At 48.9% G+C, this 24230-nt stretch overlaps 1 protein-coding gene across 1 annotated transcript in view; it reads right to left on the bottom strand.

Annotated features, from left to right (window-relative positions):
* Positions 1 to 23741, bottom strand: part of notch2 (notch receptor 2) — a 63804-nt gene extending 40063 nt beyond the window's left edge. The window contains exons 1-2 of the mRNA XM_061237925.1: positions 23198 to 23741; positions 12129 to 12210 (exon numbers count right to left, since the gene is read on the bottom strand). Of these exons, the coding sequence (XP_061093909.1) occupies positions 12129 to 12210; positions 23198 to 23270 (155 nt within the window). The 5' untranslated portion in view covers positions 23271 to 23741. The remainder of the gene's footprint in view (positions 1 to 12128; positions 12211 to 23197) is intronic.
* Between the last annotated feature and the right edge of the window lie 489 nt (positions 23742 to 24230).

Here is a 24230-nt window from a genome sequence, read left to right as displayed (position 1 = left end):
GTCCTTTCCAGACAAATCCGGAATTGTTTAGGATTCAAATACTTTTCTGTGCTTGATTGACCTTGCCTGGTGCAATCAAGCCAGCCAAGAGGACCAGAAGGCGGGCTTTGCACTTTCTGAGAGTACTTCATAGGTTCCTGTACCCCAGGCAAGCCGAGTAAAGAATACAAGAATATTTGAATCCAAAACATACAATACATTTCCACTGCTATGACTAGCGAGTCACAATTCTGAGATATGAGTCCTCATTGCTGTTCCTACTTGTTAACATTTGTTAATATAACATTATCACTTCGCCTTATCCTACGAAAGTGCATCGGATGGGCGATTTAGCTCCCGAGCCACTTTCCCAGAGATTTGCGGTCACGTGCGGGTGTGTTTGTACAAGGCCGTATCGCCGGGTGCTAAAGGGCCGGATTATTTATGCGCTCCAGCCACACAGACCCAGCCCCAGGGAGAGACAGAGCCGTAAAGACTGCGTTTGTTTACCTGTAGAACCGCATTACCTTCTGTTCCCACCACCAGCCTCGGAATTCCCGGAATTCCTCCATTCCAGAACCTCACGCGGGAAGGGAACGTAAACTCACCGCGTTCCAAACTTTTATGACGAATAATTGAAAAAATACTTCCAGATCAGCAGTTTTTTGTGTGCGTGGAAAGTATAATACCTTCCGTTTTCGTAAAAACTTGCGTCACATGCGCGATCCATTTCAGCATACAGTGACATGGTAATGGTTCTCCACTGTGACACTGTGGTGGGGAAGCTGTTGTCAACATGAGACTATGAACCTGGCAGGCGGTGGTGTTCGGACCATCGAGGGAGAACACGGTCTTCCAAGAACAGGGAAGTTGTGCAGTTATTTGTCATTTTCTCTAAAGACACTACGTGTTTTAGTCTGAGATAGTCAATAAGAAACCATCACCATAAACCACATTATTTTTTTCCCTTCAGGATAGCGCATTAATGACGTGCCGGGTTTCCCTACCCGTGGGCCTAACTGCTACGCTTGAGCAAAGCACGCACTTTGTAATGGTGTTACAAAGACGCTATTGGTTCGACCGCTACCATCTCTGGTCAGAACCTCCCACTGTTCTCTCTGTGGGCCTGGGGCCGCAGGTATCCACACACACAATGGAGGAGGGCCAACTCTAATGAAAGCTTTGTGTCACACGCCATCAGAAACGCTAAAAAGCTCCCAGACTTAATTATTGTTCTTGCCCCCATTCCACCCCCCACCCCACCAATACTGGACAGTAAGCGTACCGGGTCTTTGTTCACTCATTGTGATGCGTCCCCATTGAAGCATTGTGATGTCACCATTTCCATTGTGATGTCTGCGGAGTCCTGTATTTATCGCATGTCTACTTGTGTCTTGTGTCTGTGTCGATGCTCTTTGATATGTGACAATGTACCAGCTGTGGAAACAAATTTTTACCCAGCACAATGGCGCTCTATTCTGTTGTGTTCCGCGCGTCTTTGAAAGTTAAAATGCCCCAGTCCATATGGGGGACTGTTGGCATGGCCTTGAGGTTATTTTCCCTGTGGGGCAAAAACGTGGGGTGGGTAATTAAATCGTCAGATTTCTGACATGTCAATCAATCGGCAGATCAAACCCCAGCTGAACTGGTGACCTGAAAGGCCAGCGGAATTACGGGTTAATTAAATCGGGCCTGTTTTCGACGGAGAACGTCTGGGGTCGTCGACGGTCAACAGCGACGCCTTCTGTGCGAGGACCCGGATCTTCGGGACGCTTAAATCAGATCTTGTCAAACAAGGTAAGTGGCTGAAGTGAATTTGCAGCGGGGAAAGGCAGGGCCTGGGCGAGGCTTCTGGCTTCTGGGCTCCAGACGAAAGAAGCCGAAGGCAGTGCTGTTTGTACACACTTTTACCACTGTGATTTACACAGTAATGTCCTGAGAATGACCAGCACGCTCAAACACCCCCCCCGGGGGAGAACTTAAAAACGTGCGTTCCACAGCAGATTACGCCAGCTTCAGGGTTTCTCCATTAATACCTCGCTGAGTTAAAGTTTTCTTCTTAGATTTGACTTAAGTTTGTTTTCTTATCTCAGGAGGGGGAAATATCTTATAGATGGATGATGTTCATTCCTGGCTGTGGTGGGCCGCAGGGCCTGCTGGTTTTTGTTGTTACTCGGCACTTAGTTGGTCAAGTAAAGTGGTTAATTACACGGTTAACTCGCCTCACCTGGTTTCTCGGGTCTGAACTGGTTGCTGTCGGATATTAAGGCGACAACACAAACCGGCACCCCCTCCGGCTCTCCAGGACCAGGAATGAAGACCACTGCTACAGGGTAACCTAATCTAAATTTACCATCCATTGTGAAAAGCTGTTCGTTTTTTTTTAAGAACACAAGCCAATTTTAAATCCTTCCTGGGCCACCTAAATCTCCTACAAATCCCAGAGTGCATTGCGTCACCATCCATCCTGTGGCCAGGAACAAGCAAATTGAAGCTGCGCTTACTCATTCGGTTAAAGACATTCTTGATCGCTTAAATGCATAAACACAGACTCTCCGAAGGCTCGGCTAAGCCGCAAATAGGTCACGCTTTGTACGCTAAGCCGGTCTGAGTCTCGCTGTGCGGGATCCGAATGTGTACGCTCTTCTAGCGTCGCGCTAGTCCTGTGCTAACAGGCCGGACGGGGCGCGGCGAGCTTTGCTGTGCGTTCTGGGGGACTGGTGGCAAATGGAAACGGTGAGGTAATGTACACACGGTATCAGCAGTCAGATTAGGCGACATCAGCGTTTCAGTTTATGAAAAAAACCCAAAAAAAACAAAAGCGATGGGCTTAAGTATTGCGACACAACTGCTTGCACTTGCTTTTGAAGGCTTGTGTAGAGATTGGATGAAATGGACTTGCCTCAGGTAGTTAGAAGGAAACTGAGCATCTGTTCAGTGTGTGTGCTTTAGAACAGGGTAATACTGCTGCCATCGAACCGCAGAGCGTTAATGCAGACGATAGAGGGAAGTTAACTGGAGATCTGCACTGATGTGAAACCAGTTATAGAAAATAAGTCGTTTCGCACACACACACACACACACATACACACACACACCCACGCAATGCACAAACATCATAAGAAATGTTCACGGATGCAAGAACGCGCATACATACCACATGCACGCCCACAATTAGATCATCGATACACAAATACACATGCACCCTCCTTTATATACCCACAAATACACATGCACACTCCTCTAAACACACACATACACATGCACACTCCTCTAAACACACACATACACATGCACACTCCTCTATAAACACACATACACACATGCACACTCCTCTATAAACACACATACACATGCACACTCCTCTAAACACACACATACACATGCACACTCCTCTAAACACACACACACATGAACACTCCTCTATAAACACACACACACACATGCACACTCCTCTAAAAACACACATACACATGCACACTCCTCTACATAGACAAACACAGATGCGCATTCCCCTCCACCTTCACACAAGCTGTGTTTGGGTTTCTTCAGGAACATTTCTCCGTAGGGATCCACATTATTCAGCACATTGGGCCTTTTTCCTCCCTCTGCCTCTCTGTGTGGATCCCCCTCACCCCACCTCTCCCGCGGTGTCAGGTTTCCACAGCTCGTTCACATTAACCCCCCCTTCCCATCCACTCTTTCTCTACTCCTCCTCGCAGTCACTCAGATCTCTGACCTCCACCCTGTCCTGTCATGAAGGGGGTGAAAGGGCAAAGGTCAAGGGGCACCCCATACCCCCCCACCACCACCCGCCTCCACACCGCTGTCCCACATCAGCAGGATTATTCGCCATCCCTCAGGCTGGGACCCGAACCGGAACCGTCCCAAACGGCTGAGGCCGTCCCACACCCACCCACACAGGCGGGATGGCCCAGTTGAGCTGGACCTGTTTTGGATTTGTTCAGCTTGGTAACAGTGGGGCTTCTATCCTCTGACTCCAAGAGACTCATCCCCCTTAAAGGTGAAGGTGAACTTTATACTTTATACACTGGTTTACAGTGTTGTCCCTGCATGTCCCGAATACACACAATAATCTAACAAAAGACAATTACTTCCCTCTCGGCGGTTAATAACCCTTTAAGGATGTGATTAGAATGGTCTTAACTGAACTGAACTTAACTGAACATTCTACTGCTGATGTCACAATCACTGAAAGCAACAGAGTTCTAGAACACTGACTTTAAAACTCTAAGACATTACTCTTCAGAGGGTTAAAGGTTAGCCATCGTTTCCCACTGACTCTCATTAGTTTCTTCCTACTCCTACTACTGGGTGTTTAGAGTTAGGGGGGATTATTTTTAGAAGGATCCTCCTCTCCTACACTCCACTCCATCTTCAGTCCCTTCACTCCTTTTCACAGGAGAACAGACCGGCCACAAAAGCAACATGTAGGAGAGAGATGGGGGGGGGGGGGGGGAATTAATAGCAGCAGAAAAAAAGGGTGGATTGAGGAGAGAAGAGAGATAAAAAGAGGGGATTGGAGGAGCAGGAGGGAGGAAAAGATAGAGGCGGGGGAGAGAGGAGCCCCACCCTGTACTGTACAGTCTGGCTGTTCAGCAGAAACCCACTATCAACAGAAAAATCAGGCCTCTATCTTAGCGATTTGCACCACTTTCACACTTCCCTTCTGCTCAGATACTACCACAACACTACTCTTTCTTCATTTCACGAATTACGTGGCAGTTTTCGCACGTAACACCCATTTATGCCCCATGGGGTGGCACAGAGGTGGTGCAAGGGACAGCACTGTCACCTCACAGTGAGGTGGTCCTGGGTTCCTCTCGTGCCTGTGCGGGTTTCCTCCGGGTACTCCGGTTTTCCTCCCGCAGCCCAAAGACATGCAGGTTAGGCTGCTTCACAGGGCCTGCATGCTCAGTCAACCTACCCTGTATAAATACAGGTAAATAAATACAGCTGTCCATTCACTGACGCAGTTCACGGAAAAGCACCTTTCCTCTCTGGGAAGGCCTGCTCCCTCTGTGTCCATCACAGAAAACCGACCGTTTCAAAAAACCAACCTCCCGCCCCCCCAGACTTTGGGGGGGGCATCCTTCCGCACCACGCCATCACCCCCGGCCCCTCGCCTTGTGGGGCGGGACGTTTGATCATCCTGTAAGTCAAAACTGAGTTCGAGGCCACATGGGACGGGCGCCTGTGTGTGGAGTTTGGAACGGGGATATCCAAGGCCTGCGTGTGGAGTTTGGGGATATCCAAGGCCTGTGTGTGGAGTTTGGGGATATCCAAGGCCTGCGTGTGGAGTTTGGGGATATCCAAGGCCTGTGTGTGGAGTTTGGGGATATCCAAGGCCTGCGTGTGGAGTTTGGGGATATCCAAGGCCTGGGTGTGGAGTTTGGGGATATCCAAGGCCTGTGTGTGGAGTTTGGGGATATCCAAGGCCTGTGTGTGGAGCTTGGGGATATCCAAGGCCTGTGTGTGGAGTTTGGGGACATCCAAGGCCTGTGTGTGGAGCTTGGGGATATCCAAGGTCTGTGTGTGGAGTTTGGAACGGGGATATCCAAGGCCTGTGTGTGAAGTTTGGGGATATCCAAGGCCTGTGTGTGGCGTTTGGGGATATCCAAGGCCTGTGTGTGGAGTTTGGAACGGGGATATCCAAGGCCTGTGTGTGGAGTTTGGAACGGGGATATCCAAGGCCTGTGTGTGGAGTTTGGAACGGGGATATCCAAGGCCTGTGTGTGGAGTTTGGGGATATCCAAGGCCTGTGTGTGGAGTTTGGGGATATCCAAGGCCTGTGTGTGGAGTTTGGGGATACCCAGCGCTCGTGCGAGGAGTTTGGGGATACCCAGCACTCATGTGAGGAGTTTGGGGATACCCAGCGGGATATAGGGCAGCACAGAGGTGATAAGAGGCACAGCTCATGGTTGTGATCATCGGGGCGGGACACGTGTGTGTCAGAGCCCCCCCCCCCTTATCTGGCCCGTGTGCGGCGGGTTTAGAGTCTGGTCACGACATTCCACACTGTCCTGTGAGTGTATGCAAGTGTGTGTATCTGTGTGTGCGCGCGCGTGTGTGTGTGTGACAGTTCCTCATGCTGATAGCTCCCTGTCTGGGCAGGCTGTGCTCAGGTGTCCTCCCGACACCAGTCATACTGACCCCAGCTCCCTACATACTGCCCCATATACCCCACACCTGCCACCCCAACCTCCATACTGCCCCATGCTGTACAGTGATTCACATCAACTCGGACACTCACACAGACACTCTCAGACTGTGGATTTCACTTCTGCAAAACCTCGCTCTCAGAGGAAATGCATGTCCACCGAGTCTGCCACAGAGAGGTCGACTGGCTGCGTCGGCGGTGATCCTATCACGCGCTGAGATCTCATAACGCTGTACATAAATGCGGCAATTCTTATTATAATTAGCCATATTATTATTGTTATAATTATTATTATTACTACTAATATTATTTTTATTACACTTGATATTGCTAGTATTATTCCTACTACTACTGTTAATATTACTATTATGATTATTACTGTTATTATTATTATTATTATTGAGAAGACTGTACCCAGATGGGTCGGGGCTCTCAGGACAGGGGGACTGTTTTCAGCGTCGCACCGGGGTGGAAACGCACTCTCCGGTTCCCGCCGGTCTCCCACCTCTGTGACATCACGCCTTCACTTAATCGTGCTAAATCGGTCCGACCAGTTCTCCCGGCGATGAAGCAAGATAGCAAAAGCTCTTGCGAGACAGGAAAAGCTCACCTCCGGTGAAAGAGAGAGAGAGAGAGAGAGAGAGAAGTAGAGAGAGAGAGGCCTATTTTGGTAGGCCTATATACCTGTACACTGGATGTCCAGATATATGTTCATGTGTTCAAAAGTGTATGTTCTTCATATGTTTTTTTCTGTGTTTTGGCAACATGAGCTGTATCTTGTCAAGCAAATACAGCATTTTGAATTGGAATTCAAATGAAAGAGGAGGGCTGAGAGTGAGAGAGAGAGAAGTGAGGTGGAGAGAGAGGGAAGAGAGGGAAAGAGGGAGGGGGAGAAGAGAGGGAAAGGAAGAGGGAGAGGGAGACAAAGGGATTGGGAAGAGAGGGAAAGAAAGAGAGAGGGAGAGAGAGGGAGAGAATGAGAGAGGGAAGAGATAGAGGGAGACAGAGGGAGGGGGAAGAGAGGGAAAGAAAGAGGGAGGGAGGGAGAGAGAGAGAGAGGGAGGGAGGGAGAGGGGGATTAAGAGGCCAGGTCAGCCCCAGAGGCATCCTGTAGTGGAGTGACGGATGACTAAAAGTCTGACAGGGTGATGAGGCCGGAGGAGTGACAGGTTAATTTCTCTCCTTTCTCCTCCCCCTCCCTCCATCCCTCCCTCCCTCTCATCAGTGCTCAGCCTGTCGGGGGACGCGGGGCTCACGTTACACCCCCCTCCGCTGTTAAAAGACACTCAGCTTTCTTCCTTTCCTCAAGCCTGCCCCGGGACAAATTCTACTGTCAGATCAAACAACAGCACAGAAAGAGAGAGAGAGAGAGAGAGAGAGAGAGAGATTGAGTGAGAGAGAGAGTGAGAGAGAGAGAGAGAGAGAGAGAGAGAGCGAGAGAGAGAGGTAGGGAAATAAGAGATAATCTACTCTCATACCGTGCTTTGGCAATATTTACCTTATGCATTCTACGCCAATAATGCATACTGAATTTAAAGAGAGAGAGAGACAGAGAGAGACAGAGAGAGAGGAGGCAGGGAAATAAGAGAGAATGTACTCTCAAACAGTGCTTTGGCAATATTTACCTTACACATTCTACGCCAATAATGCATATTCAATTGAAAGAAAGAGAGAGACAGAGAGATAGAGATTGTGGGAAAGGTACAGCAGGAGAAAGAGAGGGGGAAAGAAGGAAAGAAAGAGGGTGAGAAGAAAGGGGGACAGGGAGGGGTGGAGAGGACGACAGAATTGTAGCAGAGCAGGGCCGTGTCCGGGGGGGGGGGGGGGGTGGTTGAGGGGGTGTTTTTGGCCTTGGGGGGGCATTACACTCAGGTATTAGCCCCCAGTCTCACTTCTGTTCCGCTAAAGTTCCTCTGCAGCTCCGAGCTTCCTGTAAGCTGGGGGAGGGGGGGCGCAGCCACACACTGCCAAACTTCACTTTCACTTAGCACCAGAGCCATGTTCCACTGACATACTACACTGTCCCCAACCCACCAATCAGCATATTACACTGTCCCCAACCCACCAATCAGCATATTACACCGTCCCCAACCCACCAATCAGCATATTACACTGTCCTCAACCCACCAATCAGCATATTACGCTGTCCTCAACCCACCAATCAGCATATTACGCTGTCCTCAGCGGACCAATCAGCATATTACACTGTTCTCAACGGACCAATCAGCACAGCACAGTCCTGAACGTACCAATCAGCTAACTCAAAAGCAGGCACACCTGGAACAGTGGTGAGGTCACACAGACAGACAGAGGTGTGCTAAAACACACACAGTGAGTCACACAGAGCCAGACAAGGCACACACACGCATACAAACATATGCACGCATGCATACATACGTGCACCGACACACACACACACACACGTCCACGCACCCAGTGACACACACGACCAGCTCTTCCATTGTGTCTGCGCTCATACGCATGCCCACACAGCGGGTGACACACACACGGTGACAGATGCACGGTGACACACACACACACACACACACACACACACACCCTGGCCCGGGGTTCTCCGTCGCACCGGTTTGACAGCCTTCCCGCTGCAACACACCCTGCCCTGCCGATCTCCCTCCCAGGACTCGTCTTCCGCAGACACCTTCACCAGGTTCCGCGCGGCGGAGCGAAATTCCAGCGCCCGGCCGTCCCGGATGTGGGAACGTCAGCCAATCGGATGCAACGACACGGAGAGGGTCCAGCTCCCTCAGTTCCTGTTTCCGACCCCGCATTTCTTCCGGCAGCCGCTCCACGCACGCACACACATACACCCGGAAACGCACACGCACACGCCTCGTGGCACACCCTGCCAGCTGGTGATACGTGCATGGTCACAGACTCATTGAAAGGCAGATACACAGTGACACACACACACACATTTAACATACACACACATATAACATACACACACACCCATTGACACACACTACCAGTCCTTTCATGGCCACACACGGACACAGACACATCGAAAGGCAGATGCACAGTGACACACACACACACACATACATACACATACACACACACGTACATATACACACACATGGCCATATATTCATGGTCACACAGCTGGTGATACACACATGATCACAGACACATCGAAAGGCAGATGCACAGTGACACACACACACACACACACATACACACACACACGGGTGGCATCCCATCACGCACGACTCACCGACACAGCGACACACCGCCCACCCGTCACTGTTAGCGGCCTGACGCTAAGGAATGCTAAAGCAATAAGAGCCCCTAATTACACCCATCCGCCGGGATTCCGACTGTTATTCTTCCCCACTCGCCTGTAATATGCTGGGAAGCCTAATGAACGCATAATGAGATTGCTCCAACAAAAGGCCCTTTTCTCTCCGCCGGCATTGTGCGACAGCTAAATAACAGGCTAACCGCTACCTCGCTCTCGGTCACATGATCCGATTTCACCTAAATCGCCGGCTGGGGTTTGAGAGCGTGTTTGTCATTAGCGGTCGTTTTTTCGTTTGCTTGTTTTTCCGATCGACTTCTCCCGGCATCGTTAAGTTTGCTCATGTTGCATGTCAGGGATAATGCGCTGGTTTTGACAGCGTGTTGCGGGCGATGTCCCTTAAGTCATTCGGCCTCACGCCTGTCCGTCACGTCTCGGACCCCCCCCCGCCTCCCCTCCTGGAATCACGGCGGACTGGCGACACATTCTTCCTCGAGCGTGAAGTGGACTGCCCCGAGACCACCGCCCCGAGACCACCGCCCGCTAAACGACCCCAGCACCATTTCTTACATTTCGGATCCTGTCAAAACGAACCGGGTTTTTGACACCAAACACACTCTGTTCGCGGCCCTCTGGAGGAGCTGAGTGCGAAACCTTACTGATGAGGGCAGCCTGGCCGTATACCTGGTTAAGGTACACGACTGGGACACGCGTGGTCGGTGGTTCGATCCCCGGTGTAGCCACACTAACAGCCGTTGGGCCCTTGAGCAAGGCCCTTAACCCTGCATTGCTCCAGGGGAGGACTGTCTCCGGCTTAGTCTAATCAACTGTAAGTTGCTCTGGATAAGAGCGTGTGCCAAATGCCAATGATGTAATGTAATGTAATGAAGAGAGTTCTAGCCCACATGCGACATGCGACAAGGGGTGACATGGCTCAGGCAGTAAGAGCAGTCGTCTGGCAGTCGGAGGGTTGCCGGTTCGATCCCCCGCCCCGGCTGTGTCAAAGTGTCCCCGAGCAAGACACCTAACCCCCAAATGCTCCTGACGAGCTGGTCGGGGTCTTGCATGGCAGCCAATCGCCGTCAGTTTGTGAGTGTGTGTATGAATGGGTGAATGGAGAAGCATCAATTGTATAGCCCTTTGGATAAAGGCGCTATATAAATGCCTGCCATTTACATGAGCAGTTAGCATTAGACTCACCCTTTCAGTCCCAAGCCCAGTATGAAGTGGATTCAGCCAAACCCCAGGGGGTTTTGGCTTTGGGTGCAATAGAGTAAGTTTTGTTTTAATAGGGGCTCAGAACGATAGCATAGCAGCCATTTTGATTGCTTGAAATGGTATGAAAAGGTACTGAACTGGGGACTGAATTAAACCGCCCAGAACTGACTGATGCAGTAGGCTACAGCTTTCTGGGCAGGTAAGGGATGGTATCCAAATCATTTTCCACCTGCAGCACACTTTCTAAGCTTACAGAATAATCTCATTTCACACCGCCTCTACACAGCAATTGGGAAACGCTGGTTTAAAATATTACATTACATTACATGGCATTTAGCAGACGCTCTTATCCAGAGCGACGTACAACGAAGAGCAAATCAAACACAAGTATAAGTGCGAAGAGGACCTGAGAGGACAGTACAGTTCCGAGTCCTAGTGTAAACATACAGATCATACATAAATCATACATAATCAGAACCCTTGAAGAGGACAATCAAATATGAATATGATTTAACTTTTTGCACTTCCCTCTTTGGCCAAAATAATTCATGATTCAGTCAGCGTGTGCCATCATACTCCCACTGCCTCCCTGCCGTGGCATAAACAGCTGTTTCCCCCTACACTTGGAATCTTAACTCTTGCCCAAGCATCCTGTGATTTGTCCAGTAGGAGGATACCAAATTCTGAGAAGCAGGGTTTTTACCATAAAATCCTGAACAGTACTCAAGACATTCTAGCAAAACTTAGTCTCAATGTCAATCAAATATACAGAGCAGTCCGTCCCCTTAAAATAGAGGAGGACTAAGCATAAAAATGGCCATAAATTCAACACGGTTCATAACACCAAGTGCAGAGCAACAAAGAAAAAAAAAGAATTGTCACTGTCCAAATATTTCGAACTGCACTGCGTGAACTGTCTACAATGCGACAGTTTTGACGCAACATTACAACTAAGTAAACGGTCAGTGCATTTCAGCGATGTGTGTCTGAAGTCTTAAAACCTTGAAAGTTAAAAAGTACACAGGGGGAAAGTCTGTGGAAGGCAGGCGGCTAAATGCAAAGTGAACAGAATGCGGTACGTACGGAGCGCTCTGACAACACACTGCGCTGTGAAAGCCACAAACTTTCCCACTTCGCTGCTGCCGAATCAGTAATGACGCTGTACATGACGCTAAAATGCAATGCGGCTCTGAACAGAAAGTTCCCCTTCTCGTATGCAAAAGAGTTTTTATGATCGAAGAACATCAACACCCATTTAGAACTCACTTTGCACTAAAAATTAATCACACACACACATAGACAAGCACACGCGCACACACACACACAGACAGGCATACACACACACGCGCACGCACACACGGACGTGCACACGCACACACACACACACAGACGCGCACACACACACACGCGCGCACGCACACACGGACGTGCACGCACACACGGACGTGCACACACACACACACACACACACACACACACACACACACGTACCTGCATAATCCCGTGCCGTTATGGAACGTGATGCAGGTGGCGTTGTTCACGCATGGCCGGGTGGAGTCCAGACACTGCAGAGCTGAAACAGACAACAGCACAGTGAGTGAAAGGGCGACGTGGCTCAGGCGGTAAGAGCAGTCGTCTGGCAGTCGGAGGGTTGCCGGTTCGATCCCCCGCCCGGGCTGTGTCGAAGTGTCCCTGAGCAAGACACCTAACCCGGGAGCTGACGAGCTGGTCGGTGCCTTGCATGGCAGCCAATCGTTGGTGTGTTGGTGTGTTGGTGTGTTGGTGTGTTGGTGTGTTGGTGTGTGAGTGTGAGAGTGTGTGAGTGTGAGAGTGTGTGAGTGTGAGAGTGTGTGAGTGTGTGAGTGTGAGAGTGTGAGAGTGTGAGTGTGTGAGAGTGTGAGAGTGTGAGAGTGTGTGAGTGTGTGAGTGTGTGAGTGTGTGAGTGTGTGTATGAATGGGTGAATGAGAAGCATCAATTGTACAGCGCTTTGGATAAAGGCGCTATATAAATGCCAACCATTTACCATTTATACACACAAACACACACAACCACAGCCAAACACACACAGACATACACGCACACAAAAAAACACAAGCACGCAAATACCCTCCAGACGCACTCGCGCACAACCCCCCACCCCCGCCCCCCCCGCTCGTTCAGACACACATGTACGGGCAGGCAGGCGGCCGCAGAAAAGGAAACAAGGGGGTTATCCACAGGAACATTCCCCGGCTAAAGCACAACGCTGCAGGATGCCACTGACACACGGAGGTGGGAAGCCTTCAGGCTCTCTCGCAGAACCATTCAGCTGAGCTGGCCCCCGTTCAGTTCCACCAGACCAGGACAGGGAGAGGGGGCAGCTCAGAGCCGTAACGGGACACCACAGCGCAAGGCCCTGCAACAACACCGCTTCTGGGACACACGCACACACACACACACACACACACACCTCATAATATACCTGCTTTATCAGGACCGTGTGTATAATCAGGGCACACTCTTTTCTACTTTAACCAATGAATACATTGCTCCTGCGTTATCTAACCTGCTTATTCCCGGTCAGGGTTGTGGCAGGGGCTGGAGCTTATCCCAGCATGCATTGTGAGAGAGGCAGGGATAGACCCTGGACAAACCGCTAGTCTATCGCAGGGCCCATACACCAATCGCTCAGACAATCAAACCTATGTCCAGTTAGCCTAGCCTGCATGTCTTCGGACCGTGGGAGGAAATCAAGAGTACCCGGAGGAAACCCACACGGACACAGGGTTCGAACCTTCTTGCTGTGAGGCGACAGTGCAACCCACAGTATGTCACAATACGTCCGCGTTGTGAATACCGATCGATCCACTGTAAAGGTGAAAAACGGCTCTGAACAGAATCGGGCATGTGAGCGTGCAGTTAGTCCAGCCGGCGGATGACCCGGCCTTTGGTTAAGACAAACAGGACGGACACGGATACGCACCAGCCGTTCCGACCCGCCGCCCGGAGACGGGAGGGCCGACACGGGAACAGCGAGCTTCGCAGAAACCCGACGGCACGTCGAGACGATTTCGCCACGGCGGAAAAGTAGAACAAGCGAAGAGGACATGGGCGATACTTCCTGCCTGGCTGCAACCGAGCGATGTCATCGCGACCATGTGACCGCAGATTTAATCCGACACCACGCAGACAGAACAGCAGAACGTGCGCCAAAATACAACGCAATACAATAATTCCATACAGACTGAAGTAAAAAAAAAAAAGAATATTTTATTAGTTATGTCAGCTAAGAGCTCAGTTATCCTCGGTAAATTCGGAATAGGGGTTGGGGAATTTAAGGGACTGTGAGAATCAGACGTGGGGGATGATTTGCTTTCCAGATGTAACCAGGCGAGACAGTTTTACCGGGAATTTGACCAGGTCGCCAGGGTTTAACGACCGTGCTCTTTGGAAAAGCGCCGACGGTTATTTTATGACCGCAGAGTGTCAGAAGTCCGTTTAAGGTCTCGTCTGGAAAAAAATTTAAGTATACCGACACATCGATACCACAGAGAGTGTTTCTGTTTTCAGAATATACAAGCTTTAGACAGAAACTGAAATTTGGTCTTGACAGGACGCGCACTGAAGATGGGGACACTGTACTGCAATCGAGAGGAGCTCGAGTTTAACTCCATTACATTACGTTACATTACTTTATAAGCATTTAGCAGACGCTCTTATCCAGAGCGACAATTCAGTCAAATCAGCACACAGTATAAAATCCAACACACAAATTAGGAAATGTACTCTCGGGATTTTCTGATACAATTCTTGAATTGACTGTGTTAAAGATCCTGTAATTCCACATTTGCCCCTCTCCATCTGATCTGTGGCAGTTGTTCTGGTGCAAAATGGCAGCCTGGTTTCACCCGGATCATGCTACACATTGGCTGTGGTTAAGCTGGGTCACTGCCTATCCGGTAACGTCTGAGACCAATAAACAGGCGCGACAAAAATGCTCTATTTTATTTTTCACATTAATAGGAAATTGCAGCGCAAACATGCAAACCACAGAAGCAGTCAAAACAAAACCCCCCACAAGAAAGAGATTCCGTATAACAACAAGACACAAGGTATAAGAGAGGATGTGGCTCAATATGACCCTACTTCCTGTCTGCAAGTTCAACAGTTTCCTCATTGCGAATGGAAAAAAGGCGACCCCCCAGTGCCCCCATTCTAGGAGCATTTGTTCCTGAAAATTGACGTGCGCTAACTGGAAAAATAATTTAGGAGCACATCTTGTAATTGTAAGTGCTCCTAAATTCAGAAAGGCAAGATCAGAAGGGCAAAAGCCTGGCTCTGTGCCCAACGCAGTTTGCACCTGTGAGTCATACCCAGACCACAGCCATTCTTATCATAGCTCCCAAGATCGCCGTCAGTGTCAATCCAGCATTCACGGCTGTCTGTCGATGTGTACTGAGAATGCACTTCCCCTGTACAGTTTCAGCGTGATGGTTACACGGCTGAATGAACTGGGGTCGCCCGCCTAGCCGGCCCGTTACCTTTTCTGAAACTGCACCGTAACATTTGGTTAAAACCCGCTATGTTTTTGGGGCTGAGAGAGTATGGGAATAAATATACTGGGGCAGCCTGTAGCCTAGTAGTGGCTAAGGTGCATGACTGGAACCCAGAAGGTTGGTGGTTAAAGCGGTGCAGCCACAATAAGAACTGAGCAGCTGTCAGGTCCTTGTGCAAGGCCCTTAACTCCACATTGCTCCAAGGGGGATTGTCCCATGCTTAGTCGCTTTCAAGAGCTACATAACAAATTATTATTATTATTATATAACCCTCACTGCCCACCGTGCCCATTCACATATCTAACAGGCTGACTATTGGCTGTTTGGCATTGTAGCTTCTCTCTTGAATTTTTGTCGTCTTTTCAAAGAATTTAGTGCATTTTTAGCATTTAGGCTTACAAGTGGCAACACATTGAAGGACTTAAGCCTCCAGAAAGAAGGAATGAAGAAAATGAAGGCAAAAAAAAAACAAGGAGGTTTTGCAAACAATTATGTAAAACCTACAAAGGCGCCCTGGATCTTGGTTATTGTACAGCATCGCAGAACGTACCAGTGCTATCTGACAAACATGCAAAAGAAAAATGGCTGTAAGAAATTATTTTACACTGAGAAGAGTTAACTGTGTTACTGCTCAAAAAGAAAGATTATTTTGAAAAAGCTGGAAGTCTGATCCTGTGAGGTTGAGGAGGTGCGGAGAGCCAGGTGCGACTAAGGGGGTGACCCCTTGTAAGCGGACCCACAAACGAGCCCGCCACTAAGACCCCGGGGGGGTAGAGGAGACAGCACTGTACACGGAGACAACTCCGCACAAATAAAAGAAAGAGCCCCAAATAACGGCTCAGGAAATAAAAACTACCCTCCAAAACCAGGGCGAAAATCACAAACGAAAAATGAGTGCGTAAAGGCTAGCACTACTGCCCGGACCGGGGAAAACCCAAAATAAAAGTACAACCCAGTATAAAAGACTGGGCTAACGAAAATAAAGACTCAGGAGTCGCAGCTCCGAAAAAACACACAAACCAAAATACAAAATACCGGGGACAACGTCCCTCACCCACGGACTCACACGAGCCGAAAACAAAACGAAACAAAGAACCAAAGAACCTTTAGGAAGGCGTCTGCTTGTGCACACTGCACTAACGAGCTGAGCGCCTTCCTTACCTTTTTCTTTAAATAGAGAAACGAAACCACACCAGCACGATACCTGACTCATTTGGTTACCGAGTCTACCGTGTGCTTTACCAGCTTTGAGCCAGAGCGAACAGTGGACACCAAAGCGGAGACTGAGGGGAAATGAGGGCTTTAAATACCTTCAGGAGGTAGACATCAAGTAGGCACTAACGACCACCAGGTGAAAGTAATAAGCCCCCCTGGTGGCCACCATCAGTACTACCTCCAACCCTGACAGATCCTTTGTCTGTCCTTGTCTCTAAGATGCAATTATTTTGGCTGGTAAAGCAGTTGAGTAATTTTGGATTCCTGACTTTGATCACTGACTTTATCAAACCCAATATGTTCTGTCAATCATCAGAAGGGTCTCTGTATCAGGCCTATGGCTCAATAAAGGCTCAACTATTAGTATCATCTCCATTGCAGGCCATACCACATGCAGAGAAATCCCAAAATGACCCGTCTCTTTACTCCAATCATCAAAAAAGGCTTAAGTCTGTGAACAGTAGGTTTTGTGGAATGTTTTTTCATTCCCAAAATTCCAAGTCAGTGTTCTAGAACTCCACTGCTTCCAATTACCGGTAGTGATTGTGACATCAGCAGTAGAACATTCAGTTACAAACATTCTAATCATGATAGTGATCTCGCACCTTAAAGGGTTATAAATAAGTAAAAAAAAGGACTACAATTGGTCCACGGTATTGAGGAGGACTCGTGAATGGGAAAGGCCAACAAGACACACTCTGCACAGCCAACTTGGCTCTGCCCGTACTGCGCAAATCAATTGTTCATAGCTTTTCTATTTGAATTACTTCCATAGCATTCTTGGCAGTAGATTTAAAAGATAAAAAACAGGATTGGAGGAGGAAACAAAGACCAAGGCGCACAGCTTTTTGAAGGCTTGTGAGAGATGAAGAAACACAAGAAAGGGGGAGGTGTGAGAAAGGGAGTGTGGCAGAGGGAAAGCGGAGGTAGAGGAATGGGGCTGGATGAATGGAGAGCAGGAGGGGAGGAAGAGAGGAGAGGGGGGGGGGGAGAAGGCACCCTCTCTCCAAACTGGTCTAACGAGCTCTGCGCTTCTCTGTCCCGCTGCCAAATGAGCCCGACTCACAGGATGTAGGACTGGCTGCCGCTAATGACTCCGTTTCCCTGCAAAACAAGCCCCAAATCCAGGGACTTGGCCGGGCCTTCTGCAGGTAAGAGCCGCCCGGCTGTAGGGGAGAGGACAGGGGGGCAAATAAAACCCAGCAATATCCTCTCCTTAAACTCACACCACTGTGGTTAACACCGGCCCACCAACAGCCCCAAACAGAGCATTACTCACTGCACTTGCACAGAAAAGCCAGGATCTGTGCCAGCTCTGTCTTAAGCTGCATTAGCGTTAACAGCCTCTCTACGATTTGAGCTGCGGTGGCAATGAAAAAATATACTTCTCAGCTCCGTTACCTGCATACCGTCAGATTAGTTTCGAGTTTCGTCTCGATTCAGCAGAGGAAATTCGGACGGGGTGAGAAAGTTCAGCGAGGGGGGAAAGAATGAGTGATACCGGTAAAAGGGCAGTGACTCGACACAGAAAAACACAAAAACTCTGCGAGCACACCTCCCTCCCCGTGTCATTCACCTCGCTGCGCATTCTCTCTCTGCCCTCCCTCTGCTGTGCTGAGCGCCAGGCGGCCGGCAAGCGCGGGAGAGAGGGAGGGAGGGAGGGAGAGAGAGAGAGACAGAGAGAGGGAGGGAGAGAGGGAGAGAGGTAGGGAGGGGGAGAGAGAGGGAGGGAGGGAGGGAGAGAGGTATGGAGGGGGAGAGAGAGAGACAGAGAGAGGGAGGGAGAGAGGGAGAGAGGTAGGGAGGGGGAGAGAGAGGGAGGGAGGGAGAGAGGTATGGAGGGGGAGAGAGAGAGACAGAGAGGGAGGGAGAGATGGAGGGAGGGAGGGAGAGAGAGACAGAGAGAGCGAGGGAGAGAGAGGGAGAGAGAGACAGAGAGAGGGAGGGAGAGATGTAGGGAGGGGAAGAGAGAGAGACAGAGAGGGAGGGAGAGATGGAGGGAGGGAAAGACAGAGGGAAGGACAAATGGAGGGAGGGAGAGAGGGAGGAAGAGATGGAAAGAGGGATGGAGAGGAGAGAGAAAGAGGGAGAGAGGGAGACAGGGGGAGAGAAAGAGGGAGGAAGAGAGAAGGACAGAGAGAGGGAGAGAGCAAGAGAGAAGGACAGAGAAAAAGAGATGGAGAGGGGGAAAGAAAGAGGTAGGGAGGAGAGAGAAGTAGAGGGAGTAAGAGATAAGGAAAGAGAGGGAGAGAGGAGAGAAGGGCAGAGAGAGCAAGAGAAAGAGGGAGAGAGGAGAGGGAGAGAGAGAAGGACAGAGATGGAGAGAGGAGACATAAGGAGAGAGGTGAGAGAGAAGGAGAGAGGGAGACAGAAAGGACGAGAAAAGGAGAGGCGAGAGAGAGAGAGAAGGACAGAGAGAAGGAGAGAGGCGAGAGGAAGGGAGGGAGGGTAGAGGAGAGAGAGGCAGAGCAGCTGAGTGTGTGGGAGGGGAGCCGCGGCCTGTGATCCCTGCTGCTCAGAGGCGCTAATGTGAAGCAGACCGCGCCGATCGAGGAGCAGAAACCCCAAACCCGTCTGAGCAGGGCCGAGGGGGGGGGGGGGGGGGGGCTAGTGAGGGAGTGAGCCCATCTCTACAGAGCAGGGTGTAGGGCCGCCCGGTTTCTCCCGGGGAGCGGGGGTGAGGCAGTGAGTGTGTGCAGCGCTGGGGGGGTCAGCCAGCTGTGACAGCACTGTCCAGATGTGAGTGAGAGGGCGGGGGCGCGTACTCTAAGCACCCGCGTGTTAAGATGTGCTTTCGCAGCATAACTACTGACACGTGTGTGCGTCTGTGCGCGTCTCTGTGTCTGTGTGGGTGCGCGCGAGTGCCTCTCTGCGTGTTTGGTTGTGTATGGCAAAACTATTCCCACCCGGGCCGTGTGGGAGTCACCAGTGCACGGCTGTGCGTTTTCATGTGTGTTGTTGCGTGTGCTGCTCTGCGTGTGACCAGCTGATTATTCCCCTGCACGCATGTGCGTGCACTGGCCAGACGCAGCTAACACAGGAGGGTGTGTCCCCTGTATGTGGTTGTGTGAATATTACAGCGTGCAGCAACCTGGGTCAGATGTGTGTCTCTCGCACAGAGGCCAGGGAGCCAATGAGAAGCAGAGAGGGTGAGAGAGAGGGAGAGAGAGAGCGGGAGGGATGGGGGGAGAGAGAGAGGGAGAGAGGGAGGGAGGGAGAGAGAGAGAGGGAGGGAGGGAGGGAGAGAGAGAGAGAGGAAAAGGGTGTGGTGTGGACCGAGATGGGGGAAGCAATTACGAGGTGGTCGGAGAAAAGAAAACAAAAACACGAATAGCCGCGCGGAACTCCCCCCGCACCGGCTGAGGTGCTGTAATGGACAGGACAGGAAGTTGTTCGCGCTCAGTCAGGAAGTAAACCAGCTTCCTACAACTGGACTATCAAAGGCTGTTCTCTGCAGTTACCACGGCAATAAGACTACATCCCCCAGCCCCCCTCCCACGCCCCCCACCCAAGCCATCAAGGTTAATACAGGCAGACCGTTCCTTTTCCAGATGCTCGCTGCATTTAGAACCCGTCCTTTATAAAAGCATAAGTACTGTATAATTAATGTTATCTCAAGACATTCAAGATCACACACAGACACAGTCACCCTGAACCACGGCCAGTAGGGCTGCTACTGCGCTCTGTGGTGGGTAGAACCGACATCCTAATTCCCTTTTAATGACTCAAACTGCTCAACGAAGAGGCCTTGAGTGCTTCAAATCTTTGACATGAGGCAGACGTGCAAATTTTTTGTGATTTTGAGCTTTTGCGTAGCATCCTGGAACTTTTGATTTGTGTTCCATACCGATCCAAGGAAAACAACTGCAATTTTTTGTAAAACGATTTCCCGCACAACATGTTTGTAATAATTAGCTGATGACGTTGCCAAATGTTGACACGGAAAGCTGACCGCAGGAGGCAGAGGGGGAATTGGGCTCTGGGTGCAGGGTTAGGGACTTTAAAAAAACGTGTCATTGCTCTGCGAACATTTTGTGTGTGTTTTAGATACTAAAACCAGGAAGAGAATGCTGATGCATGTGGGCCTTGTGTGGAAACACCGAACCACAAGTGTCACTCCCTCTGACAACCTTCAGATTTCCCATGAGTCTGCTGGGACGTGCCAGAACAGTCCAAACATTTATTTATTTTTCTCTGGTCTTGCCTTTTATGTCTCGACCCTACCTGTTCATCTACACAGTATGAACAGGCCTTATTGGAGGTGCTATTTGGGGTTTCAAGCCTGACGTTTGACCTTCTGCTACTCTGTAAAGTGTCTTTGTCTTCTGTAAAAAGTGCTCTACAAAATAAAACTTGTATTGGACTCTGGTGTTAGAGTTGAATTAACACTGGACATTTTACTGTGTACTACAGTGGTCATGTGTTAGAGGATGCTTGTGTGAAATGTGAAGTCCTTTTGTTGGCCCTTGTGAAAGGTGAGGTTTTTTTTTTGTTTTGGTTCTTTTTTAAGTCTACTCGAGAGAGTCAATTTCCTCAACTAAGAATACAAGGACAGAACCAAGATGCTACTTCTGAATAGGAGACGAAAACTTCTAATAGTCACATGATCCAAATGAGGTACGTTAAAAACCCCGAAGCATTTCAGTTATTCTGTTAGTTTTTACATCCTTAATCCGGCAGCTTCTGTACTTCCACAAAAAGGAACCATATCTGGTGTCACGCGCATGTCATCCATTTCCCGCCACTGGTGCAGAATTCTGGATGTCAGGCTAGGAACCCTTGCGCGTGTCTGTTCGTATGGCGTCAGCATAATAACCCATAAAACATTATTATTCCCATTATCGCTCTTCCTGGTCAGTCGGATTTGTGTCGGTGCTTTCCCTTGCCAGTGGGAAGAGGCAGCGCTCAGCAATGCGAGTCCGTGGGCAGACCAATAAACAAGCGCTTGTTTTCCGAGCGCAGAGCCGCAGCACGTCGCCAGTAAATCACATTTCACACCAGGCCGCAGTAATTGGCCGGGTCGCCTGAACAATCGGCCCAATATATGGGGCTTTTTAGGCGCACACGCACGCCTTCTGTGCTGAGTAAATACCGGCGGGCGGGTGCCCACGCAACAGGAGCCCTGTATTGTCCCCTGCAGTAAAGCTGACAACAGCGTGGCGAAGCGATGCTCAATGGTTCGCAACAATATCCAGCCCCTCTGCGTAACAAAATAATATGTCCACAGGTAATATTGATTGCGCGTGATTGCATCGCTCTTTCCCTCTCTCTCTCTCTCTAATGTAGCCTAAAACACCAACAGCAACATTCCATTTCATCTTCCTCCCAACGGTTAACGTGCAGTTTCAAATTCCCTGCGGTGCTCCTTACCCAGACAGTCGCCAGTTTGGAGTAAAATGTGTTAAAGTGATATGTCATAGGCACCCAGTCCACCCTGTGCCATGCATTTCAACATTCTATTGTAGCCTAGGATCCTCGTCGAGTGGAGCGTTCGTTTCGCGTCATTTGTTTAAATTGCACGTTTCCTTTGGAAGCTAATTCGATGATATGTCAATGTTGTAATTGTAGGTGTGCAAGCTGTTTATTTGTATCTTCTGCAGCCACCTCACTTCCTCTCTCCTGGCCCTAGCACCATGGGCTCAGATATAACCTACATGCTGGTCCTGAAGTTGTGTAGCCTACAACACAAGTCCAATACCACAGCCACACGATTTCCCCATTTAAAGGATTTCTTCGGTTAAAAATTATGCAACCATAGGGTTGCAACATAATAGTCCTGAAATAGGCCTATTTGCCACTAATAATATAATCTAATAAGACCAATGTAATTTATTAGTAGTAGTATTGTTATTCGTATTATTATTGTTGTTGTTGTTATTGTTATAATTTGAGTAGTAGTAGTAGTAATAGTAGTAGTAGTAGTAGTAGTAGTCTTATTAGTAGTCGTAACGTTATTATTCAGTCATCAGTCAATCAGCTAAAACATCTTGAAGTTTACTATCTAGATATACCCTACCTTTCCAACGAAAATACGCCTGCTTAAGTCATCCTGAATAGCAAGTTTAAAACAAATATATATTGGGTGAATCGTAGCTGCTGGAAATAGCTATGATTTCAACTTCTGGTTTCAAATCAATCATGTAGTCTAAATGGATTGGAACCGAATGTAGCCTACTGTTTTTCCGTTTTGATGCAAAAAAAACCCCAGTATCCATTTTGGATTCCCAATCAGCCAACTCGCCAAGCGGTGTCCTGCGCGCTCAGAAGTCAGTTAGCTAGCTAGCACACATCTGGGCAGCGGTGCCACCATTTACAATGGACGGGTTAGGCTTGGGATCCGGAGATCTAGGAAACTTCTGATTACTCTTCTTGTTATATTACAGATAGAGGTATTCTCTTTAGGGAAATGCTCAACTTAGATAAACATTGCTCTATGTTCCAAGTTGGAAAGATAACTTCGGCTAGACCGAGGCCGGGATCCCACAACTCGCCTTTTCAACAACCAAACCTCCTTTATCCTAATTTTCACTGACGATATCTTCCAAAGCCAACAACCCATTGACTAACCAACTAGCCACCAAGAAAAAAGTACAATTTCACTTTTTGTAAAGTAGCGTTTCTAGCTCGCTGACTAAGAAGAGCTTCGCTCCGCAAAATCACAACCGCAGCCTGGCCATCTCGCAGTGCAAGAACGTATGCAGATGCTTCGCCCCGTGCCGTAACACCCGAACAGATGTATGCAGTAATAATTGGATGAAAATGGACGTTAATGTACAGGATACATAACGATATAACTATAGCTTACTTACCCCATGAAATCCGGATGCAACAGACGATGAAGAAAATAACTTTGCCCGAGGAGATTCCGGATAACTGGCCCATATTTTTTGTAAAATCCACATAGAGTCACCAGCGCGAGGCTGAGCTCCGTCAGGTTAGGTGAACTTACTCTCCTAAACGTCACAACTCTAAAACTTTCGGTAATGAATAAAACTGAGAGGAAAGGAATACCTTTGTTTAAATAAAATAGTTTTCTTATTTCGGATTTCCTTGTTAGTTTTTTTTCCTTGTTTACGGCGTTTTGAAAAAGTTAAGCCGAGGTCTAACTTTCCAAACTTGTCTCTCCTCTCTGAGCCAGACGTCCTGATAATGGTACGCTGTATTCTTCCGCAGAAGTTACGAACGGATCTATCAATAAGTGTGTATTGAGTATTACGGTACAATAACTTCGTTTTTAATATTTGTAGAAAAGTATCATTACCCGCCCTATTCTCATAGGAAATACAATATATGGCATTACTTTTAGTTTAAAAAACCCGTCTAATACAAAATCTCAAGCCTGTGAGCTCGCTTTCTCCCTCTCTTTCTCAGTTACCACGGCGGAGGAATTTTTTACTCATTTTCAACTTCTCAAAGCTGGGTATGACTCAAGTTTAACCCATTCGTTGATTCTGTTTTTTCCCAGTTGTCTTTTTGTAATTATCGCGTTGTTCCATTTACTAAAAAAATTTTTGTTTGTTTTTCCGATATGTAAAATTTGTATGGGCTAACAGTGACCAATCAAGCGCGATTGTTAGCAATTATTTTATTTTTCCTTAATTGATCTAGCACCTAATTAAGTTGTTAGCTCTCCGTTCCCATGTCAACATAGAGGCGAACTGGGCAAATAACGATTAGAGTCCCTTTTAATTTCGCTGTCGGCTTTTTTAAGAGTCGTGGGACAAGCGTTCTCCGCGCGCCTGCACCCAGGCCAGCTCAGGAATGGTCTTGTTGTGAGAAAGGCTCTGCAATTTAATGCTAAGTGAAGTGGAAGATGTGGTTGCGCTCGTAGCGCGACAGGGC

Source organism: Conger conger, chromosome 4 (genome assembly GCF_963514075.1).
Source record: "Conger conger chromosome 4, fConCon1.1, whole genome shotgun sequence".
Taxonomy (NCBI): domain Eukaryota; kingdom Metazoa; phylum Chordata; class Actinopteri; order Anguilliformes; family Congridae; genus Conger; species Conger conger.
The sequence above is the reverse complement of the archived record's forward strand: the minus strand, read 5'-3'. Positions and strand labels throughout refer to the sequence as shown.